General features: G+C 38.2%; 2 protein-coding genes across 4 annotated transcripts in view; both read left to right on the forward strand.

Moving 5' to 3' along the window:
- prkcaa (protein kinase C, alpha, a) overlaps positions 1-10,444 on the forward strand; it is a 67,305-nt gene extending 56,861 nt beyond the window's left edge. For all 3 annotated transcript variants that reach the window (XM_049719335.2, XM_049719336.2, XM_049719337.1), the window contains 2 exons: positions 1,188-1,328; positions 7,161-10,444. In XM_049719335.2, the coding sequence (XP_049575292.1) occupies positions 1,188-1,328; positions 7,161-7,325 (306 nt within the window). In that variant the 3' untranslated portion in view covers positions 7,326-10,444. The remainder of the gene's footprint in view (positions 1-1,187; positions 1,329-7,160) is intronic.
- A 2,487-nt stretch (positions 10,445-12,931) lies between these two features.
- LOC125969145 (voltage-dependent calcium channel gamma-5 subunit) lies at positions 12,932-22,782 on the forward strand. Its single transcript, XM_049720900.2, has 6 exons — positions 12,932-13,155; positions 17,901-18,141; positions 19,952-20,038; positions 20,433-20,573; positions 21,034-21,179; positions 21,436-22,782. The coding sequence occupies exons 2-6, from the start codon at positions 17,946-17,948 to the stop codon at positions 21,697-21,699; spliced, it is 834 nt and encodes a 277-aa protein (XP_049576857.1). The 5' UTR covers positions 12,932-13,155; positions 17,901-17,945; the 3' UTR covers positions 21,700-22,782.
- Positions 22,783-26,270: the final 3,488 nt, after the last annotated feature.

A 26,270-nucleotide genomic window follows, 5' to 3' on the forward strand; every position in this document is an offset into this window, starting at 1 on the left:
GTTCCACATTTGTCATCTTTAGTCCTGAAAGGAACAGCTCCCGAGTTCTATGTCAGTGTGAATTAGAATAGATGTTCTTTAAATCTGCTTTGGCCATGTCTTACCTTTTTTTTTTTTAACATGCACATATACATTATTCAAACACACTGCAGGAAAACCAACATTTTGTCCATTATAGTACCTCTAAGTTAAGATATTATGGAATCATGAATACATTATTTATCACAAGATTTATTTAGACAACAGCGTGTGCATTTGGGGCTTCTGGTTCTCGAAGGGGAAACATAACAGTATAACAAGTCATGCTCACAACATAGTGTCTCGGTCAGTGTAAATAACATTGTGAGTTAAAGTAAATTGGCCACAATACAAATGTTGATTTCAGGATTTAAATTGCAGGAATTAAACCAAGCAAAACATTTTTGTTACAGTTAATCTACACAAGGAAGAGTAATTGCTTTGGTATGTTTATTTGTTGTGATGGTCCTCTTCATATTTAGTTAGGTACTTAGAACATAAAGATGTGACCTCATTTATTCCTATCATTTTTTTAGGGCCAAAGTTATGGTTCCCCAGAGCTCACTTTTAGAATCCCTGATTTGAACTAAAGTATTGTTTTATTTTGCTATCAAGCTGTACATGGGAAAGCACAAATATAAACAATGTTGTAATTTTCGGTCACATATTGCACCAATGTTAAAGGCTTCAACCTAAACTATTTATGAAACCAAATATCATAGAAACTCTTGTTCAAAGAGACAAGTCATACTAAATTGTATTTTATTCTCGATGGTTCCATTTTGATGCATAATTTATGTACCATTTGGCCATGCAGAATTAAACACGGAGCTGATTTTTGTTGTTGCTGCTCATATTCCTGTGGGTACTTTTTAATTTGCTTTCTGAAAAAAAAAAATGTTTTCTGTGATATGATTAAAAGTGGCAGCAGTTCTCTAAAAGAAAAACAGAGAGGATATGTATAAAAAAAAAAAATCACAATTATGTCAGTTATTTTCGAGCCCTTCTGTGACCTAGAAATGCAGTGAAATCCCATTAAGGAACACTGAACACTGGCAAGGGAGTAAAAAACACTTTCCTCCGTTTGAGTACAACTGTGATGTAAGATAGCCAGTGCGAGCCACTTGTTTTGACAACATATCCACTTTGTTGTTCTAAACATTAAACAGCTAATGACTAAGCATCCATCCAAGCGTCTGGGCTGCGGTCAAGAAGGAGAGCGGGATGTCAAAGAACATGCCTTCTTCCGACGTATTGACTGGGAGCGTCTTGAGAATAAGGAGATACAGCCGCCCTTCAAGCCAAAACTGGTAAGTCTTGTGCACATACACTTTCAAAAAAAAGAAAATTATCCACCGTCAGGGCCATATCTTATGCATCTGTGGATAGACCTTGGCATTCTGATCTCTTGATCCAAAAGCTGGCTAGCAATGTCACCTTTTGAGCAAGGATGAGGGTTCTACATCCAGTCGTCATGATGAAGAAGAAGCTCGGTGAAAAGTGTAGCTTTTGAATTGTCTATGGTCCCACCATCACCTAAGGTTCCAAGTCATGGAACATCAACACAGATACAAGTGGCACAAATGTGTTTCCGTCGCAGAATATCTGGCCTTTCCCTTAGAGATCAGGTGAGAATCTCAGTTGTTGCAGAGGTGAGCTGCTGCTTTGACATCTGGTTAGGATGCCTCCCTGAACGCCTCAAGATGTTGCCGCCACGGCACAATGGTTTAGTCTTTGTCATATTTCATAGAATATGCAAAGAAAACGTTTCCATTTTGAACTCAAGTAACACTTTCCAAACCAATCAAAATGAGAGTGATTTAATCTTACATTACATTATTACATGAATATTTTTTGAAAACATTATTCTAACTTTTCCCGCCTTTATGACAAATCTCCATTCATCTACAGTATCCGTCTGCTTCCCTGTGCTCCGTTGTCAAGGGAATGCAGCCATTTAGGTAGCTCATGAATACTAAACACAACAAGTCATTACATTCCTTCAAGGGGCTACAACACTAAATAGTTTCATTGCTACTGTAATGTATGGAACTTACTAGGCATGAGTGGCACTCCAACATGAGGAACATTATTATCATTATGTTTGCAGTAATTACCTCATACTCAATCTGTGATAAATCCTGCAAGTCCTATCAATCCAATGGCAACAAAGCAAGATGAATAAAGGAAGAGTGATAAACATGAGAGTCATTCATCATCATCATCATCCTCATGGTTACTGGCGATCATTGTTCCTGTCCATGCATGTTCTTGTCCAGATGACCTTTCAGGAAAACAAAATAAGCAAAACGTAAACCCTACGACGCTGGCTGAAATAACATCTTGTGTTCTGACAATATGTAAGCTGGCTTTGGAAATCGTGACACTAAAATTCTGGTCGGATTATTTAACCTTCTGGGCATTCGAACTTCAAGTCAACACCAATTAAAATGTCAAGTGAAGAAAGGGCAATATTCCTTCAACAATGTTGTGATGTGAGACAATGTCAAAACAGAGCTGCAGGGACAGGGCATACTGTAGATTGCATCTGGCATACATATATGGCCCATAAATAATTCCATATCTTCTTATCCCAATGTATAATTAATACATTGTCAATTACTTATGAAGGTTACAATGAGGCAAGTATTGTCAACTCAGACATGAAACAAATATAAGCATGGAAACAGGCAGAACTACTTGTATGTAGAAGCGTGTGCGTGCTACATATTTGAATACAGTATTTATTTTCTTCTCTTAACCCTCAATGGCTCCGGTTCATCTAAAAAGGTGAATACCGGCTTTTTCACATGTAGAAAAAGAATAGAATCTCCGTGGCCTTTGTGCCAATCTTTTCTTGTGCTGGTCTAATTCTACATTAAGGGGAAGCCAATGCACGCATGTCGGCATTGTCATAGCACAGCGGATGTTTGCATGGCTGTATTGTAGATGTGGAAAAAGACAAGCGATGGTTGGGCTAGGGTGAATGTTGTGATCTGATACGTAATGCTCTATCATGTCCATCTCACCCAACTATGTAATACAGCACTGGGGACTTGTCCATTATCAGCCAATAGCTGTTGTTATACTCTTTTCACACTCGACTGCATCCAAGCTTTCCTCTCCATCCCATTCTCTCATCTTCCCTCTTTTTATGCACAGACATCCTTGCTCACTATCATTTCATCTGCCCGCATCAGTTGCACAATTCCAATCAATGCCTTCACTGCATTTTAGATTCAAAGGTGGATGAAAAAAATGTATGTCAGCATAAGCATCAAGGCATTTTTTTAATGTGTCCATCTATCATGGGATGTCGTTACCAAGGCAACACTGACAACATCCTTTGAGCAGTGTGTTTGCAAGAAACACCCACATATGGATGGCCAACATGCTTTAAGGAGGAAGGAGGAAACTAGGTCGAGTGTAAAAGCTGTTGATTGATAGATGTGCGAGCTGGAGCTGGGAATGAACAGAGGATCAGAAAAGAAGAGTGGGAGGTCTGTGTCATTGCGCAGACATCCTGAAACATTGGCCATGGACGGCATACCTAATGGCCGCTCGCATGAATTATGACTCACTGCAGCTGGAAGACAATGAAGGGTACATACACTTACAAGATGACATTGACACATAGCCTATTTTGGCCTGCTTTCAAAGGACTAAAATCAGATTTATTTACATTCTGCCGTGAACCTGGAGAAATACTAATAGTAGAAGTAGAAGCATCTTGTAGATTTTTAAACGATGCCTAACAAAAGTGCTCTCATTGAAGGTTTCTTGTTAGTGTGCCACAAGGCAAAATTTCAGATCTTTCTGAAGCAAAAGGGAATATTTACATTTACAACGCGGCAAGATTTTTTTTGCTTTTGAATGACATTTGGTAAAAGATGACTGATATCTCGTCACCTCTCTATGGGGCACAATGTGGCATTTGCAATTTGAGTCAAATGACACACTCACGCCTCTTTGGAAGGCAGTAGAACCATAAATCAAGCATACATCCAAGACTGTGAAAGCAACTAAAGTAAACCAAGAATTTTCTAGAGTTATTTAAAAAGTCCTAGTACTTTGACTCGTGTCTCTAAAATGGACAACATTTTTAATCCTTTGAGACCTCATAGATCAATCGTACACTGCAGTAATCTCTCATCCACGTTTTATTTTACACTAGGTTGGGTGCTGATTGGTCACAGCTTTCCGACAAGTAGTAAATATCAGCAAAGCAAGTGATTGGTATATGCAGCCGGTCAAAGGTCAAGCATGTCTTTCCTAAGCACTCAATGTGATTTAGTTATTGATTTTTCTCACTGCTAATCTGTGAAGGCTTTGCAAGGATGCCTCATTTTTCATTGGTAATGGAAGATTTCATTCTTCATTTTTAAGGGGATTTTAATTTTTAAATGTATGTATTCAGTGTTCCAATCTTCAAAAGTTGCCCAAAATATTTTAGTGCTACGTTAATCACACCCATAACCAAAAAAAAAAAAAAATCTTGTACACAAGGAAGAACCTAAATCCAATCATTTCTTGCTCTTCTCATAAACTGCTTATCTCAGTGCAACATATGCTGAGTGCAAATGTCTTCACCGCTAATAAACAACTAAATTTTGCGGTGAGATGAGGTGAAAAGCGGAGGGCTTCTCATAGTTGTGGCTGTCAAGAGAGCGAGGTAGTTGTGGCGCGTGAGAGCAAGTGGGTTGGCACAACTCTTAATGGAAGCGAGCAAACAGTTATCATCCTAAGTAGCTGACTTATTTTAATATGCTTGAGTGCAGAGGCGTGCATGGCAGTGTAGATGCCGAGAGGGAGATAGAAGGACCGAGGAAAAGCGATTAAAGATGAGAAGAAAGTAGGTCAAAATCCCATGTTGGACACTTTATCAATTTATTTAACATCAATTTATCAACAGCTTGGGTCATCAACCTGTAAGATTTGACCGAATCATTCAATGAGAATGAATAGTCTAAAGATTTCTAGTAAAAGTGGGCAATGATTTTTGCTCTGTTGTCAATCGTGGCATTCAGAAAAAAAAGCCAAGATGGCCATCAGAGGTCAAAGTGAGAAATGCGCTGCCCCTCTCGAGTGATGGGTAGTCAGTGATGGATGGAAGATGACAGTTGAAGGACGCGAGCGATACCCGTTAGGTATCTGCTGTGCATCAGTCACATACATAAACACAGGGAGTTGTTCTTTATGTCGAAGAGTGGCTTGGAGGGAAGTTCACCTGTCGGTAAAAATATAGTTTGAACAATTCTGACACACAAGCACGTTTGTGCTCCTTTATATGAACCTGTTTGTTTTTGTCCAATAAAAAAAGAATGACAGGAAAATAAAACTGTGCATGGCCAGACAAAATTATTTTTGTGCATGTTTGTGCACGTTCATACACAATTGACGCTAGCATAAACACAAGGAATGTAGGTCAATGGAGGCCCGTTCGTCCCTGGTTCGTCATGACTTTGAAAACTGCTCACAGCTGCCAGTAACCATTTAAAGCGACCATGACAAAGGAAGGAAGCCACAGGGGAACAAAATATCAATATGATGGTGAACATCGATGCACCAGCATCGATCGATTTTTTATTTTTTTTTTTGTGCTGTCTAATGATTTTTAGGGATTATATGAATAAGAAAAAAATTTGAGTTGTAATTGGGATTTTGTTCCAGTCCAGTCCTATGGGTGGTGAGACATGCTAAGACTTAAGTTTGATAATCCTATACCAAATAAAAATAACAGAAAAATTACCTTGAGGTTACCAAATTTCTGGAATTCAGGTGCTGCAGTTCTTGGGTCAATTCTATCCATTTTAATTGACTACAGTGTGATGGATGTTTTGCGGAAGCCTTTTTTCATTTGACTGATGCTTCACGTGTGTAGATGATGTTTGGGGTTGAAAGAGAAGTCATGAGCAGCCAAGAGGCTTCTGCTGCTCGTTGTCTGAGTTCAGGCCAAAATGCGGCAGAACAAAGTTAGAAGTTGCCCTACATGGCCAAGCACACGTGATGAATCTCTCTTGACCTAAATAAACAGCTCTGTCTGAACAAAACTCAGATCTTAATTAATCGGAAAAGGAAGGGAAAACCCCGTTAGACGCATAAAGGCAGCCGGGGACATCCCACGAGCAAGTTGAACTTATTCAGAGGAAAATTTAGACCACCAATTAGGTCAGGAGACACACTCACCCTCGTCTATCGTTATCTACATGTCTTTGTTATTGTTTAGTTCTAGTAGCTGTAGTTTTAGTCTGTTTTTTTAAACCCTTTTTAAAAATTCATTCACTGGAATCTTATGTTTGAAACTGTATAAAATAGCAATATATATATATATATATATATATATATATATATATATATATATATATATATATATATATATATATATATATATATATATATATAATATCTGAATTTGAATATGTATCTACTACATGAATTTATTAACCATGTAAATGCAATGTTAAATTAGTCAAGAACTCATGTAGAGTACATACTGTAATTTTTTTGCATGATGATTCGTATCTGTAGATCATATGAGCGCATCATTAATACTACAAAGCTCACACTAAATGAACCTTGTTTGTTTGAAAGTGTTCTGCAGCTGCGCCAATGCTGATTTGGTCTTGTGAACGCTCCACTGCCATTGATAGTGAATGAGATCTGGAGCATGTAATGTGATGTTAATAGTCAGGTGTTTTTATTTTTCTTCTTCATTTTTACGTGTCACTGCGCACAGAATATTCAGACGAAGAGATTGGTTCAACCATTTTCAGTTTGGTACGTTTTGTGATCCTTACCAACAGGTCGGCGTGGGAAATGCTTACCCACGATATGCGCAACAGTTTTTTTTAACTATTTACAGGATTATTTTTTTTTTTATGTGCCTTCCTAAAGATGTCACAATCCATGTGATTTTATTTGTAAGGACAAAATAGATGCACAGATCTATATATCTGCATGCTCATAATATAAACAGCTTTTTGTCTCACTCAGAAAAAGTTAAGAGACAGTTTTGACCTCAACCACATGGAAGTGACTCTGCAAAGGTTTTAATCTTATTGTCCACATGGAAGCCTGAATATGATCATCTTAGAAATAAAAAAGCAAGTGGAGTGAAAAAAAATTCTTTTTTGTCACTACAGTGTGGCAAAGGAGCCGAAAACTTCGACAAGTTCTTCACTCGCACGCAGCCTCAGCTCACACCTCCTGACGAGCTGGTGATCGCCAACATTGACCAGGCCGAGTTTGCGGGCTTCTCCTTCATAAACCCGCAGTTTGTACACCCGTCGCTCAACAACAGAGCATGAGAAGGATGGTCAACCTCTCGTAGTCACCTTTCAAGGAGCTCCTCTACTCACTGCCATCCACTAAAACTAAGCAACAACCTAATATATGACCACCACTTGACATTACAAAACTTGATGTATCATTTCTAATCACAAGCGGGAATTGTACGGCATGCTTATTTGTTTTCTATGGTATATTTTGCTATCTAGATTAGCTTTGATTTAGACTGTGCTGCCACAAGAAGTCATTTTGTTTAGTTTACTAATGAGCATGTATTGTGTTCAATGATGTCCTTTTTTTTATTGAAAGTTTACTCCAGAACTGGACGCACTGAGACAAAACAGTGTTCATCGATGTAAGTAAAAGAATATATTCATTTCAAAAGAGCATTCAAAGCATGGATTTATTCTATAGATGCATGAACTGTATGACTTGAGAAGCATTGTTGTCCACACGCATCGAGTTGGTGGCTCAGTTTTGTTTTGAATGAAGAAATAAGAATAGCATGAAGGCACCTCCTGCCTTGGCTACCATAGCCAAATATGAAGGAGAGGTGGTGCGGGCATTGAAAAAGCACCTCGTGAGAGAATGTTTCTGCGTCATGTTTACAGCCTTCTGCCCGTTTAACTTATTTATGTCTGTAAGGTTTTAGTGTCAATTGTCTCAATTGCCAGTGGTGGCGAAAATGAAGTCAGATTTGAATATACGGTAAGATGCAATGGAGCTTGAAAAAGAAAGAGCTATTCATTTTTGCCAGGTCTAGTTCCAAATTACAAGGCCCTACTAAACCTGCATTTCTCTGCAGATCGTCAAATCTTTTCTTTTTTTTTTGACCACATTTATGAAACGTTTGACTCACAGGACACACTTTGTGTATACCTTTAAAATAATTAACAGTTAACAGGGGTCAACCGATTCTCTTTAACATGCTGTTTTTAGAAAATAACATCACTGTCATGTAGACATTTGGTTTCTTGAATACAGCAGTAATCATGCAATGTTTTTTTTTTGGGGGGGGGGGCATTATGTTGTGTGTGAAAAAAACAATCTTTCATTAGATTTATGTTAAAAGTAGAACAATGTTTGTCTTTTTTGTTGCAAAATTATAAATACATCACCCTCATCTATGACATAAGAGCTTAGAACGCACCTAAATCTGTGTACAACGCCTTTGTAAATAATCATTATGGAGTATTTCAAAAGAGTCTAGCAAATTTTTATACCGACACCTAAATGTGCTTTTCTCAACATTGTTGACACGATCTACAGTTTAGCGAGCGCGCTCATAATATTGCCAGTGGCTCATTTTGGTAGGTTTGATGAACACTGTTTATCGTCGTTTCATTTGAAGTTATGTTGGACGAGCAAGCACGTGAACCAATCGCTCATGCATGTGCGTCATTAAATGCACCATGCCACCTAAATGTAATCGTCAATTTAACTAGAAGGTGACACTCTCCTCAAAACTCAAACAATTTCGGTCAGTTAGATTCTCACTCTACGTCTTCATGGTCAGTATTTACAATGTGTGTAGGATTTGAATCATAAGAGTTTTCGCGTCCGTTTTAAGGAGGTCAATTGTGATTTTCAGCAAACTTTCTCATTGGCCAAGACTTCTTATCCTATACCAGCAGATGTTATCATGCGAATTGAAAAGGTTTTTTTTCTCCAAATAAAGTTCACTGAAATACTTCCAGTGGAAATATATATTTTTTGCAATTTTTGTGGAATTTAAAAAGGAGGGCATTTGTTGACATTTTATTGATGAATACTGGTGGTTCTATTTTGTTAAATTGACATGGTTTATGTTTGACGATATAAACATTTTTCTTTTATGCAACAAAATGACAAAATTGATCAGTTTTAGAGTAAAAAAAAAATCACATTTGCTTATCTTAAATATTGTGAGTACTAGGTTTGCATATTTGCAGAGCTTTGCAGATATTCAGCGTTCATGCGTGCTCTCCATTTGCTAATAATTTTTAGGACATCCCCTTTTAGGTCATAAGTTCATGATTTTGTGGATTTAATATTTTTACCGAATTCATCATAGTGACAAACACATCCTTAGTGCTCCTTTAACACTGCTTGTTGTGTTGCTATAGACCAGCTATGTCTCATTAATGGGGTTTATAATCTTAAATGTTGTGTTTGTTATTTTCTTAGGTTTACTTTTGTGGTCATTGTCAGTTATCTTTCCAGCTTCTTCAGCCAATATGAGAATGTTATTTAAAAAAAAAAAAAAAAAAGGCACACACACATTCGAACTTTCTTTCCTGCAATATGTGACATATTTGATACCTATACACCAGATATAAAATCATCTTTCCCGTGCCAAACAGATAAGCTAGTCCCCCTAGTTTTTATGTGTTCCTCATTTTTATGTGCACCTGCAATAAACTAGTGTAAAAATATGCCAGAACATATTATAAGCTTCTTTTCTGGACACATAAAATGAAGCTGCTCATGTGTGATTAATGAAACCAAAACACTGAGAAAAGATGCAGGGCCTAATTAATTGACAGCCTCCACACATCAACTTTTATGAGTCTTTTGATATTGTTGATTCACGCGAGCATAAATACAAACACACATAATTTTCAACAACTCCAACTTCTCTATCATAAATCCCAGAAGGAAATTTTATGAGTCATGTTTATGTCTGTTTTACATGGTTTACGCTTGAGTCATTTTTTTTATTTAAATAATTATGGCCCGATACTAATGAAGACATCTTAAATGTAAAGTATGAGCGAAGGGTTTGTTTTCTTTCTTACACTACTGCTCCTTTACTGTACTAGGTACGCACGTGATAAGGCTTTCGATGAATCCTGTTGTCTTTTCATAGAAGTTAGTCTTTTCCAGTTAAGAGAGGTGAAGGACGTGTCATCCCTTAGAACGAGGGCAGAAATGCCTTATTGCCAAACTCATCACACAATCTCTCATTGTCCTTGTACATAAACTACTACTTCCAGTAGATGCCTATGTAGACAATAAATAGATGACATTGTATTTTGCAAATGTTGGTTCTCCTTCCTCGTCAGCCTGAAACCTTTAAAACGACTGAGCAACCTACCTTGTAAGTGATTGTGTCATTTGTACCTAATGTATGATAATGCAAATAAAAAAGGAAACTTGAGTTTCATACTTTGAAATCTTTTTACTATGCAAGTACATTTAAAAAATAACAAAGACCTTGAAAGTGGAGTGAACACATGAGTCAAACATGAACTTAACATGTATGTTTCTGGACTGAGGGAGGATGTCAGAGTACAAAAAGAAAACATGCAAACTCCACCCAGGCAGGCCTCAGTCGCCAAATTTCAGAACTGTGAAGCCGGCGTGTTCACCATTACTCCACCAGCGGGAAGGTCATTGCTAGCAATTATTTAATTTTTGTATTTTGCGTTCCCCTTCATGACCTTTCCTCAAATATTCAGACAGAAATGCCCAATGATTTGGAACAAAAAAGTATTCATTGCACAATTTGTTACATTGACTGAATCCACTGCTATGAAATGAGACGACTACGAACGGTTAATTTTTATGACACCCCAGCATTTGTAGATAGTTATTATGGCATATTCACACTATTATGAAATCTCCATTTACAATATTTATTTGCATTACACATACCTTCAAAGGCAGGCTTCCAGAAGCACACCTTTCGGTCTGAGCCCTGAAAGCCCTCCAGTCCCCTGAGTCAAATTAGCCGCACTTCTAATAGCTAATAAACTGACATCTGTGTTTATGGTATGAACATTGTGTACATGCACCAGCAATTATATGGCTAATTTAATGCATTTTGCTCATACTTGTTGGAAGGTAGAACAAGTGAAATGGCGCATTTAATGTTTCACTGCAACACATCAGTGTTTTAGTATCTTAGTCTCACACCACTAGGACTGAAAATGTTAATGAGTTTTTAAGAATAATATATACATATATGAGACCTTTAATTCCTCCTGCCGCTGCACCTACGTGTACATACGTATATCCACATTTGAATGTGTCTGTCCAAAGACTGAATGACATTCTTTCCTGAAACCAAGCACTAAAGATGTTTCCATCAAAACCTTGCCTGTGCAGTTACTCATATTTTCTAATACAATGAAATAACATTCCACCAGATTATTTTGATTTCCATTGATATTAAAAACAGAGCTCACCGTTATGATGGACAATTCTGTAACCACTGTGAACTACAACCACAATGATAGGACAAATGATTGTCATTTTTCGATAGGTCGAATATTTTACCTATTTTCCTTTACAGATGATTACATCATTGGTCAGTTTTTGATTTAAAAATAAATAAATACGTGACTGACTGTCCGGGGTATGCTGAAAAAATCATATTTCATGTTAATTTCTGCCTGTGGTAATCCAGATGGTGTGACCGACTTTGATATTTGGCTTTCAGAAGAGAGGGTAAAATCAAAGATGAAATAAAAGTGAGTGCTACAAAATGGCACGTGTGTGAGTGGTGCCGTCGCTGCAAGTGCAATGAGGGTTCATCTGAGCGATGACGTGCTCTTCAAGCATCCATCTTTCATCGTATCACCGAAGAACACAATGTGTTAGTCATACTGCAAATGTCCAGATGCTCTTCAAAGACGGCCCATATGTTCTGAGACGCCATGTTCTAAATCAGAGTGACATATGCACAGGGTATGTTTGATTCCACGTGACAACATGCTGCAATGTAATCTTGTTTGTGAATAATTAGCGTGGCTTGATACACATTAAATCCATACTGCATTATTTAATCACCCTTTACAAACATGGACATTAAGTAGGCTGCATTAACTCAGGCTAATCACATTATCTTTGGAATTATGTACTTATCATGTGGATGTGTATCCCTCATATGAGAAAAGTAGTGATGGCAGTTTGTCCCATTACTTAAACCAAAGACCAGCTAATGACCTAGTTCAGAAAGACCAATATACCATCCATTTTTATTTGCTTTTGCCCCCTTATCTCTCCATTTTCTATTCCACTTATCCCCATCAGGGTTGTGGGTGAGCTGGAGCCCATCTCAGTTTAATTGGGATGAGATCCTGTCTGATTGCAGGGCACTTATTGACAAAGAATCAATCACGCTTACATTAATACCTACAAACTATTTAGTCTTCACTTACCCTAAAGGTTATATCTGACTGCGCGGCAAATGCTAGTAATCGTTGCTGTCATGTTCTGGGTTTTTGTTGATTTTATTTTTTTGGTCATGTTTTGCTTCTGTCCTGTGTGTCTCTCAGTTATTGTGTTGTGTTCTTACAAATAATTGCGTATGGAGTGAATAATGGCTTCTGAAAAGGTTGCAAAAAGTTTCTAGTATGTTCACAGACAGTTTTGACTTGCCGCAAAATTTCACTCTCACCAAATACAAGTCCACAAATATTTTTTTTTGCTTGTAATCATGGAAAGTGATGTTTGCAACTTGATTTTTTTGTTACAATATTTAATAGTTCATTTTATATATCAAATAAAAAAACATACTGAGTGATGTGACGTATGTCTTTTTTGTTGGGGGGGGGGCTTCTTGCAGGGATGAATACAAAATAAATGAGCGTCTGACTGATTGATCGATTGATAAACACACGCAGCATCCATCAGCTCCTCAACATCATATAATTTTCATGCGCGCTTGACGTGCGCGAAGAGTCGGCTGGCACGTGCGACGCGCACTCCCTTTTGTGGAGCAAGTAGGCGTGCACGAGCCTGAGGTGTTCACAGCTGTGCTTGGTTCCAAAGTGGAGACTACGCGCAAGACCCACAAGGACACAACAAACAAAACACACCACTGCAACAAAGTAGCCTTTTCCTCAACGACTTTCCTTCGTGAAGGTAACCAATTTTGGATTGATCTTATCTTTCCGTGGCTTTGTTTTACTTATGTCTTATGTCACGCGCGTTACAATAACATTGTTGTTGTTCGAGGTCTTCCTATGCGCACCTAGAAGCTTTCATATGTTTTAACAAGTAACACTCTGTTTTCAAACTCGGAGTTCTAAACCAAGAGTTTATTTTGCTCTCTAAATGCAATGATAGTGGCAGCTGTTATTATTCAGCCTGAAGCTTCACGTTTATTGCCATCGACATAATTTAGCCACGAGAGAGTGAGAGGATGCAAATTTGCCTTTTGCAACATTTGGAGAATAATATGAGGTTAAATCGTCGACCCGTTTTATAATCTTAACATCTGTTGTTGTCTTACTGTTTACACAGTTTTCATCTGAGACAAGTGGTGTATCAAAAATAATTGTTTTTACCAATATACGTTGTGTTCCGTTTTGATTGACATCATCAGATATATATTAGTTTAGCAATAGTAGTTATGTTACAGCTGTACTAGTAAAGTTTGAGTTATTTGTTAAAGGTAGTAGTATACAATTAGTATAATTCAAATCCATGCATCGTGATACAGCTCTTCGACTGGATGTCGTTGAATTGTGCAGGACTGACGCACTGTGTTGATTCATGTCAGGATGATAAAAATAGAAATCAAGCATTATACGTTTTGATTAGATAATAGATCTTCCAGTTAAAAAAAAAAAAAAAAAAAAAAAAAAAAAAAGAAGTGGCTAAAACTACTCAAGCAATGGCTTCCAACACGTTGATTGATATTTCAGCACCACGGACAGCAAACCAAGAGCACATACGAGCTGCTTTTCAGTAAGCAAAAAGCACTTTGCTCATTTTAGTACCTGTGAACCAACTGATATATCATCCAATATTACATAATTGTGTGCATCTAGACATATTGTATATAAGTCTTGATGTTTTTGTTATTCTGTAGCAGTGCACAGCCCACGGGTTTGTTTGGCTGCCAGCCATTTGTCAACATGCTGGCCAGACAAAAAGTGCTACAGCAGAAATACAGTCATGTGTGGGAGGCCATCGTAATGTGTGTTTGCAAATGCAACATAAACACTTTCGGGGAACTGTCAGGGCTTTTTGTGGCAGTTGCAACTGCTGTGATGGTGAATGACAGGCGACTTGTTGCAATGAGACAGGCATTGATGCATTTGCTCTGTGTAGTGTTGACATCACAGTGCGGTATTTCCGACTGCGACTCCAATGAGGATAAAACCATGATTTTGGTTTTCTAGTTGTTGGTTTATTCTTTTGAAGTTAGCTTGTAAGCATTTCTATTGCATTCAATGGAGAATTATAGTTCATTGTTCAAGAAAAAATATTCACAAGGCTGTTAGCAATGATCGCCCTAGCTACTAACTGCACCCATGCATTTTGGGACAGAGACTCTCCACGCTTCTCTCTTTTTTTTTTTTTAACTGCAGGCACATATGAACTTATTATTAAAGTTAAGTAAACCCTGCAGGTTGGGGTTTGGCATTTACTAATAATGTATTGTCGTAGAAAGTAATGGAAAAATAATTATCACATTTACTTGGTAGAATTTTGTAAAATTGTTGTGAACACTTAAATGACTGTCACATGTCAAAGTGTTTAAGTTAACAACTCTAATTTAAGTCAAACGGTCTTGAAAATAAAGTTCAATCGCATATATTGTGATAAGACCCAGATTTTGTGTGTAATAAAAAACAGATTAATTAATTAAAGCTTGTAAAAAAACAATGGGAAGAGGACCCTGAAAAAAATAATTGCAAATTAACTGCAAATCACAATATTTAGGGGGAGTAATTAGATCACTTTTCAATTGTTCAGGCTTAGTAGATACACAGTAACACGTAAGCCTCACTTAATGTATGCATGCACAAGGGAATTTGGAGGGTGTGTGTATTTTTGGCAACACTGTAAGACAAAGTGTGCTGCTCCTCAGCATGCATTTTGAAGTCAAACAGAGGAAGGATCACAGGGGCCGCATCCAGCTGTGCGCAAACCTTATTCACTTACTAACTCTCTTTTCTTCTGTTGTGTATTCCCATGTGGCTCCTCATGCTCCTCTGTGCTGAGCTTGCTTTGTGTTTGTTGCCTGTCCACGCAGAGGTCATCCAGGGACTACATTTGTAAAAGGGCTCCGACAGATCTTCTAACTGCGTCAACATTTACTGCAAAAGCACATCCATGTTTGGATTCTGACTGTAGTTGGCCAAAAATCTCAATCAGAAGGGCCAACATGTGTTCTCGTAGCCAAGTGATGGTTTGAGCCCAGGTCAGATTCCAGCAACTAAGTTGTACATTAAGCAAGAATGGGAAGGAATTTCTTCTACAGAGCTTTGCAAAATCACAAATGCTTAAAGAAAAGGTGGCACAACGCAGTGAAATACATCCCCCTGGCCCAGCTTTTTTGGAACGTGTTGCAGGCTCCAAATTTAAAGTCAGTGAAGTCTCAAAAAAACAATTACGTTTATCAATTTGACTCTTGCATATTGTGTCTTTGTAATGTATTCAATTAAATATAAGTGTCAAAATTAATCAAATCAAAAACAGATCGATGATCAAATTAATCGCTTCGTATTTTATTAAGTCTTTGAAAAGTACCAATTTTCTTTTTTCTCTACTCCTGACTAGCAGACTCATTTAGCTTTTGTGCTTAATAAAAAAAAGACATTATCAATCCTTCTTGATATTGTATAACTGTTGTTTAGTTGGTTTGTAATCACCATAAAATACAAAATAATAATGGTTGGGGAAAAAAATTAATACACTATCCAAAAGTGTATCTGATTATTTGATAAAGCAATAGAATAATCAATAGAATTCACGGAATAATCTATATAAAAGTTGGTTTTAAAAATATTCCATTATGACAGCCCTAATTGTACTCTGTTATTTAACTTTTACACAGCATCACAATTTTATTGGAACACACCACCAAACTAAAAGCCACAAATGAGTAGCTATTGAAATAATGATTAATCTATTAATATCCTTAGTGCCAGGGGAGCACAAAAAGAGAGGTGCCATGGGCATCCAATTGTGAAGATGGATTGACGAAAATGCTTAGATAGGCAGCAAAATTACTTTGTCACGACACAAGACATGGATGATGGATCCACGAGAAATAACTTCTGTCTGCCCCCCTAGTAAATGAATGGAAACAAGTGAATGCACAGGTTAATTATACTTTCTGCCATTTAATGAAACGGCATTTAATTGGAATGCCTCAATCCACATGATAGCTTGGCCTTTACTTTAGCTGTCTGTCTGCCACATCTATTTCAGCCCATGACGCTCTAACCAAATAGCTACTTAGCAGAAAATCAAGTGGTTGTAGAATAAAAACACACTATATATACGTGGGTGTTTATTAGTAAGCAACATCTGTGAAACTATATTTAGAGTGGAGTCGCAGTGTTGTGTGTGATGTGGGTGGAAGCATAATCAGAATACTACTTAGAGAATGTGGGTGGACTGGGCAGCTATGTGCCAGATGTTTTTTTTAATATACATATATAAATAATCAATTTGAAATTTGCCGGAGGTGGAAATAGTTGAATCAGAATATTCTGCACCATATTAGTATGCAAAATGTAGGTATCCTTAATTATGAGTATCTCTTGGAACATCTCTCCAGGGACTTTGTGTGTTCTTCTCCATCTACAGCTTCCACACATATCCCCAAAACAGATATGTCAGTTTCATGTTAGTTTGCTCCATGTGTGCCATGTGATTGACTGGCAACAAGTCCAAAGTGTACCCCTAGATCCCTCTTGCACAAAGCCTCACATTACCCGAATCCTAATGAGGACAATTAACTATAAATAAAACATGGTAACATACTTCTCTGCATGCATGAGTTGAATAGAAACTGATTGCACCATGCTATGAAAGAAGGCTGAATGATGGTACTTATTTCATCATTAATGCATGTCTCTGGAGGGAGGGGGGTGGGGGGTTGAAATGCTTCCACTCATCCTCCAATCAGATTTTCTCCACAACCTGCTGACCTGTGGCTTACAGGTAAAGGACACAACTAAAAATAGCTCAGACTGTGTTTAACTCCACTTTTACTGTGGGAGTTTGCATTTCAACATTGTTAGTTAGTCAATACATGTTGGTTACGTTTTAGAAAAGAAATGTAACTCCATTCTTACATGCATCAGATTTTCAACTTGAAGCCATTTTAGATCGGTCACAGACAGCTTGTAAAAAAATCCAGGTTTGTTTTAGAGCAGTACTGAGGTGTAACAAGTTCCCACCTGGAACAGTTGCTCTCCGTCTTTTCTTTTCAGCTGGGGCTTTAGATTCACAGTAGGGAAAAAAGGAAAAGGCCGAGTAGAATTAATGAGTTAAAAATCCTTCCAAATAATTACTTTGCATCGTTCCAGTCTCACAGCGAGTGCTTAATACTGCAGCACGCTGAGAGCTCATTATGTAAAATCAATTCCTTTCAACATGAAATCCTGTGCCAAGCTCCCCAGCGTTCAAGCTCCTGCCAAATGTGGGACCGGCTATCATATGAAAAACCCATTGTTTTGAAGTTTGTTCGCTGACACGTTATATACACCATCTGCAATGCTGATTTTCATTGTTGTATTCAAAGGAAGCGGAATTGTCATTCTTGTTTTCAAGATGTTATAATCTTATGATCACACGGCCACTTTCCTTACTCTTGATTTACCTCCTCTTGTATGAAATATTTTTTCCCCCCTCTCTTCTCCCAGCTTCTCTTTCTGCTGGCGGCGCCCCTGTGCTCTTGAGCCTGTGGTATGAGCCTATGTGGCAGGAAGGCGCTGACGTTGCTGAGCAGCGTGTTCGCTGTTTGCGGCCTGGGCCTGTTGGGCATCGCCGTAAGCACCGACTACTGGCTTTACCTGGAGGAAGGCGTCATCCTTCCACTCAACCAGAGCACCGAGATACGCATGTCCCTGCACTCTGGCCTGTGGAGGGTTTGTTTCCTGGCTGGTATGTTCAACACAGGTGCAATTACACTACCTACTAAGTTACCAGTAGAATTTTATCACAGGCTTGTTGTCTGTGTGTCACAATATCTATTCTAGACCGTGGGTGCGTGACTGATGCGCCATACTTAAAGTGATTACAAGCAGCCAAGGCCATGATTAAAGTCAGCTCACTCCCATAGCGGCGCAGCCCACCCTTTCAATATCAGAACTTGCACAGTCACATTATTTTGTTTTTTACGTTTATGCTGATGTAAACGTGTGACTCTCAATTCTCTTATCTCCGTCTCTCTCCGCCGTTCTTTTCAACCCTGTTCAATATTTTTCCATGGTGTCCCACCGCACTTTTTATCGCCTGCTCTGTGCTGTGTGTGCGTGCGTATGTTCCGTGCGCTCGACACTGTAGAGTAGTGTTGGCTCGCGAGTGAACGAGGTTTTATGGACCAGCTCACAAGCAACGGGTGGAAAAATAAAGTAGTAACATTGTAGAAGTTTAGCAAGTTTTCTCCCCCCCCCGTTTTTGTTATTTGCTTGTCTAGGCTGTTCTAAAACACCAGCTTGTATGCTTGATACATATTAGATGAGGTAAAAAAAATCCCGTCATTTACTTCATATGGTGTACCGGCACAAAAGTTTGCAGTCCTGCGGGGAGCGCGCCCCACTATTTGAGAAGCACTGTAAGTGAATAGCAGCACATGCATTTAAAGAAATAATCTGATTTCATTCTATATTAAGCTCTTTCTCTCCACATCTAGTAGGTACTCACAGAGAAATGGACCAAGTGTGAAAAACACACAAGAGCTGTGACTACCAATCTTGAGGTGTTGCTGAAACTTTTTCATTGTGTGTCCAAAAAATGATTTTATCAGGTTTAAGAAGTGTCTTCTACTCAGCTTAGATGTCAACACAATCTTGCGATGCTCTGCAGCCAACTGTATTAACTGTGGTCACATGACGCCTTCAATTGATGCTGTTGAAAGCTGCTGCAAAGAGCGACAGTGTGCACTGTTACTTTCACACCTAAGGTGGAAAAAAGAGACAGCAGTTATGTCTTTGTAAGTGTTGAAAATACTTTCCACTCACTCAGCATTTTTAAAGAAGTCAAGTAAAGTGGCTTCCAATGTTTACTTTGTTATGCTGTCCATCTTGCGCAACTTTCTTTGGAGCAGAAATATTTGAGCTCTTCTTCTTTCGGCCGCACTAGTCCTCATATGACCGCCCAGGCTGTATGGAGGCAGGTCATGACGATGTGATGAGATAACAGATGTTTTCCTGAGACAGCGGCAGCCCATCCCATTTAACAGGAATGGGCTGTTTAATGGGACACAGTGTTTTAAGGCCAATTGAGTGGCCTTATTGCCCACTTAACTGCCACATTGTTTGACCTACAAATAATCACCGGCCATTATCACATGGCACAGTTTCAATGGGGACCTTGAATGATGTTGCATGGATCTTTTGGCTTACATTGATGTCACTTTGTTGCTTTCGTTGCACTTTTGGGAGGTCGTTTACTCAAAAACATCATTTGGGAGTCATGTTCAATGTGTTACTTCATTGATACTTTTTGGGAGACGTAGAGACAAGATGATCACTGAGCCTATGTCCACAACAACGGTAGTAAATGCAAAAGCATTGGCAAAACAAAACAAGAAATCTCAGTCCACAATAAAGTCGACATGGAAATGGTTCTGCCCCCACATATATATATTCCACATTTAAAAACATTATTGACATTTTATATACTTTCTTATGTCATACGTGACAGAAATGTGTTCAATTAAAGCTGATTGCCTGCCGCATCTTCTTTCTAGGGGAGGAGAAAGGTCGCTGTTTTACCATCGAATATGTGATGCCCACTAAAGTCCAGTTGACTTCGGAGTCCACTGTTAGTGTGTTGAGTAAGTAAATCCACATACAACGCGAGATCGAGTCTTCACGTAAATAAAACAATATATTTGCTTGACTGTTTAACATGAGTTGGCATACGCTCTTGACTGAGACCCAACTATTAGTATACAAGCACTTGAAAAGTCAAGTTCTCAAATATGATCCCTTTCACATTGTGCTCAATATTGTACATTTAACTTAACACAGTAGGAGGCTTCAAAGAATAAAGAGCCTTTTGCTTTTAAGAGTTTGTGTGCCTCTCAGTAGGAAGGTCAGACTCCATTTTGATGTGTAACCTTAAACTATGGGATGCTAAGGAACACTCCTAATGGATAGCCACAGGTTGCTGCTCTTTTTTTGTAAGTAATGTTGTAAGCAAAATTCTTCATATCTCTTTCATTACAGAGATGATCCGTTCTGCCACACCTTTCCCACTAGTCAGCCTCTTCTTCATGTTCATCGGTTTTGTCCTAAGCAACATTGGTCACATTCGACCACATCGCACCATCCTAGCCTTTGTTTCAGGAATCTTCTTCATCTTATCAGGTACGTATTTGGGATTCTATTCACTGAGAGACATCATGGGCCCTATTTTTAAGTCTAGTACAAGGTGCAGTTAACTGTTCGAATTGATGGAGTTAGTAGACAGGAAGGTGTGTTTGCGCCATTGTGGGAGTGAACACAGTCGTCTCTTTTCACGGCCAATAGACTTATTCATTCCCTTTAAATTCAGCAAAGGACTCAATGGAGTCATTCCACTGTCCCTGTGAGTGTTGTCTGCCTTTTGCTGCATATCAATTGATAGAGGCTTCAGCTCCCCATAGGCCTAATGCAGACAATTAAGTGCTACAGAAATGGATGGATCACTTGTGGCATTTTAAGCACAGTAGCATCGTGTTGTCTTTTTCATGTTGAATTTGCTGCTGTTTTTGATGAATAATGCTTTCTCCTGTAAATTCAAAATGGGTGGCAGTGGAACACTAATGTGTTCTTTCTGTGCTTGCAGGTCTGTCGCTGGTCGTTGGTCTGGTGTTGTACATCTCAAATATCAATGATGAAATGTTGAATAGGACCAAAAGCAATGAGGCCTACTTCAGCTACAAGTATGGATGGTCGTTTGCTTTTGCCGCGATCTCCTTCCTCCTCACTGAGGTAATGCCAGCATCTCCCCTTGTAGCAAAGCTTCAAAATGATTAATGCAATCACAGTGCACCCTAGCGGCGAAGCTGTACAATAACACAAAGGCAAAATAATAATCTGTATTGAAATCATTTAAGTAGCAATGGTTTGTGTCAGGAAGGCCAGCCTGTGTGAAAGCCTACTGTTGACAGCTAATGTGCCAAAATGATTATCTTCTCACTTTAATGTATTATGCTCCTTTTTCCAATACAACGATTTGCCATTGTAGACAGCCGGCGTGATGTCAGTGTACCTGTTCATGAAGCGCTACACGGCGGAGGACATGTACCGACCCCACCAGGGCTTCTACCGGCCTCGCCTCAGCAACTGCTCAGACTACTCGGGCCAGTTCCTCCATCCGGACGCATGGGCCGGACGCGGCCGCAGCCCCTCGTCTATCTCCTCCGAGGCTTCCCTGCAGATGAACTCCTCCAACTATCCTGCCCTCCTCAAGTGTCCTGAATATGAACAGATGTCCTCGTCGCCTTGCTGAAGCAAAGAACCACCAAAGGTTATTGCAGCAGCGGCCAAGTTGTAATACTGTGCTCTGTACAGTCATAGAATGTCATGACATTCAATACGAGAGCTGTGTATGGGAATTCATGACAAAATACCAGATGGTGTCTAGAGGGATGCCTTGCGGTTGCCTGGCACCATGGTTCTGTCTAGAACTGTACTTTGCAGTGGTGTAAAACTAAACTGCATCATAATGAGAAGCGTTAGAATTTTTTTCCCCCCTGTTATCCATTTCCATCATCAAGGTCACAGATGATCATTTCATACACAAAGGTGACTCAATGTACCTCACATAAAATCCAAAGTACAGCATTTAAATCAGAGAAATAAATACATTTCAAAGTATGGAAATAAAAGTATGTTGACTGAAATTACAAACAAATCACAGTAACAAATGTTGCAGTAAAATACTGCTTCATAAAAGCTATTCTAAACAAACAAGGGAATCTTGCCATATGTAAGACATACAAAAAGGAAAATATGCATCAATTCAATTCAAATTGTAGATATATTTTTGTAACTGATACCCTTCTGATGACAAAATAATCCTGTTCAGAATATTCCTAAAAGACCTGTGCCAAGGAAGACATTTGGAGCAGAGTTAAAAACTCTTGAATACAAACATTTCATGCAGCTTTAACATATTATTGAGAAACATTTTGTCTTGTGCAATTATTTTTACTTTAGTTCACTGCGATAATGATAGCTGCTCATATTTACTGTTGTATAGTGTCAACTCTTGTTATTAAAAGTATCCAGCATTTTCTGCAGTACATGTAAACTTGTTTATTCAGTATTTGTCTAACAGGATACAAGATCTAAACGAACACAAAAGTGTCCGTCTCAAGCATCTTTGTATATAGATCATTGTGATTATGACAAACGTGTGTAAATATGAAGTTATTGATGTATATAGACTAAGATTTGTATAAAGGAGAGTTTAAATATACATTTATGGATGTTCTGTTCTTTGATCGATAGCCATCGTGAACATTAATTGTTACAATATGACGTTAATTGTGACTCTATACTCAGTGAAATAAAGGGATTTGCAAAACAATTTATGTTCTGTTTTGTTGCACGTCTTTTAAAAGATACATGTATTAAATAACAGCTGTTCAGACAAAGATCTGAAGAAAAGGATTTGAACAAGACATCACCCATCTTGCCCTGCGTTTTGTCAGTCATGGCTGCCAACAAAATGATACAACTGTGAATGGCATTAATCAACTTGTTTAATAACTGCCAAACTGCAGCTTATCATTAAGTGAGCTATGTACAATATCTAAAAAAACTCAAGAAGTCGAGCTACTCACGGCACAACTCTAACGTTCGTGACTTTGTTTATCAATCTATGCCAATGACAGAGTGAGACGCAAAACAATTAAATACTCTTCAGAGAGCAGAAAGTATGATTAACCTGTCATCCAACAGAATATTAGTGTTGTCTTCAACCATACAGGCCCAGATATCCCAATAAGTACATTTGTAAGTTAATTGATCCTTTTTTTTCTATTCAATTTTTGTGTCAAGTGCTTTCTATGTATGCCTTGGCTCAGTAAAGGCAGGCAAACTTGAACTAGAATGGAGGCTGCGAGCCATTCAGTCTCTCTTCTAGGTCATAAATGGCACACGTCCAGCAGGTTGAATGGGACGTAATGATGCTGTGAATCAGATGGAAGCCGATGGTCTACAGCATGAACTGATTGCTTGATGGCCACCCAACTGAGCAGTTTCAGCTTTTGATGTGATGAACTGGCACATTCATGCAGTGATTGCACCCATCAATAGACTGCAAGTCTGAAAGGAGGTCTTCCTAAAGGCTGATTGGCTTTCGTGTGAGCTGTCTAGTCTCACAATCTTACTGGACTACAATCACTACATTGGCATAGACAAGAAAAATCATTCCAGTCCAGCTGTCATTTTTCTTGGTGTCAAGTCAGTTGTTTTCACAGCCATTAACTCACATTAAAAATGAAATTAAAAGAACAAGGGAACCATTTGCTTCTCTTGATGTCTTTGGGCATTTTTCATTTTTTATAAATATGCAACCAACACGATTTGACATGTAGTATTAATATTTTAAGGAATTCTTATTATTTAAGGTGAAATAATGAATGTACTGCATGAGAAGGGCATGTAACCTCTACTTTTGTCCATAAGAGGGAGCTAAGAAGTCAAGAAAGCAATGCTTGCCTCATATTGAGTTAGTGCTGGTTAGTTACTGTCAGCTCAACATAATGTAATTGTAAGGAAAGGAAATATTTATTGAATTCAACACTTCATGCCAATTTATGACATTTCAGTGCTTGAGGCAAAAGCAAAAAACATTCACACTAAAATTGCGCTTCACAATGAACTTTACAAGCCAAATGATGTTTATGAATACACAAGTTGTCTCCGATAGTTAAAGAGTTGCTCTAGTTGCTACTACAATAAACAAGCCATGACAAATATTTAGAACATAAAAAGATACAGTCATGGGGGGATTATGCACAGTACGGTGTACCTAGAAGTAAATTTGTTTGGACCAATATATCAATGACAAAAAAAATAACTCAAGAGCTGAATTTAAGAGCTGATCGAGACATCCAAAGGTTTACTTAATAACTAAAATCACAATAATATCAACAACACCAACATCAATAATAATAATAATAATAATAATAATAATAAATAAGGGAGTCCTCAAGCACAGGAGTTTGGAATACTGATCCCAAGCTTTGTGACTAATGTTACTAGTGTTACATAAGAGATGTGCAAAAATGCAAAACAAAATGGCTTTTTGAAGTCATTTTACACATGTTATATTACAATACATTTTGAGCTCCAAAATCTTCTGGGTCCACCCATTTGATAAAATAAAATATGGTCAGAAACACTAATTATTTTGGAGAGAATCCTAGATAGAGAGATAAAAAAGAGAAAATGGCCAAAAGGTAAAAAAATGTTTGCTCTCTCAAACACATGAATAAAAATCCAAGGCCAGACAAGCAGAAGCTTTCCTCAAAGGGTTGTTGCTAACAAGCAATAGAATTGAGGCCCAACATGTTCTTATTTAAATGGATTACCAGTGCAAATTGTACTCTGGGGAGTTTGCTGCTTTGATTTGTATTTTCGAATGGAAGTGCCTCATGTGTTCAGTTTACTGTTTCTAAGAAAACAACATTACAGCGTTTTATGACAAATTGAAAACACACAAATGTGAGTGTTCTTCACAAGACATTGCTCATTAGGCCACAGGATCAATAAGAAGTAAGAAAATAGTTCCCTCTGTTTTTTTTTACTGTAAATAAAACAGGAACTGAGGCATTGCCAATTCAATTATTCTAAAATCATCTGGAATACACAGTATTCATTCATGCATTCATTCATGCATTCATTCATGCATTCATTCATGCATTCATTCATTCATTCATTCATTCATTCATTCATTCATTCATTCATTCATTCATTCATTCATTTGTATTCCAAGTTCCTAACTGGAACTAAAATTTGCTAACACACGCACTTCCTCCCACGTTCCAAAAACATGCACGCAAGGTTAATTTAAGACCCTAAAATGTCAATTATGAATGTCAGTATGAACGTCTATAAATGTCTTGTGATTGGCTGGCGAACAGTCCAAGGCTTTGGTCAGTCAGCTGACTAACTGCAGCTCACCAGCAACACTAATGAGGTGAAAAAAAATGTATAGAAAATGAATGCATTGACATTTTGGTATGTGGATAAGTTCACTTATACTAGCATGCAGGTTTTACGCAATGCATTGCTTCAACTACACATACAATATTATTTCACACATTATATGGGTATGATTTATGTTCAGAACAGGGCAAAAGCATCCTTCAGGCTGTGATAGTCTACAACAGCTTGTCTGTGACAGCCTGAAGCTAGAGTCTGTGTTTGCTTTCCTTCACTCCAATTCCTCTCAATTTCCCTCTAAATCTCTCGGTTCTGCTGCAGGCTTCGTCTGCGTAGACGTCATAGACGCTGTTAATCCTCCACCCAGTGAACTGGGATATGGTAGTAAATTACTGTATCCGTATGCACATAAAGGCAAACGTCTAAGATACTGGTGCTCGCGATTGGCTGGCGACCAATTATATATTAATATAATTATATATATACTAAACCAACTACACGAGCACGAGGCCTCCATCCTAGCTGTAGCTTTCATAAAATCATGATAGCGATCAAGCAACGTGAGGTGCATATAAAAAAAGAATCAATTTCCTGTTTATTTTCTCATTTCTTTATACTCTACAACAGCTAATAAGATGACCTTATCATCTTATTGCGCACAACAGTATGATATTTACTGGTGCATCAGGGCCTTCTGCAAAATCTTTGAAAAGTGCTCTCTCTGATTAATTATTTAATTTGTAAGGTAAGAACAAAACCAACAATGGCAACAAACTATTCTTGAGAATACAGAGTGTTTATTTGTTCATTTAAATGATTTGGGAGACACAATATGCACACACTCAGCACAGCCATTTGCTCCTTTGTGTGGCCATAGTGCAAGATTTAGGTTATATCGTTCAG

This window comes from Syngnathus scovelli, chromosome 5 (genome assembly GCF_024217435.2).
Source record: "Syngnathus scovelli strain Florida chromosome 5, RoL_Ssco_1.2, whole genome shotgun sequence".
NCBI classification, from domain to species: domain Eukaryota; kingdom Metazoa; phylum Chordata; class Actinopteri; order Syngnathiformes; family Syngnathidae; genus Syngnathus; species Syngnathus scovelli.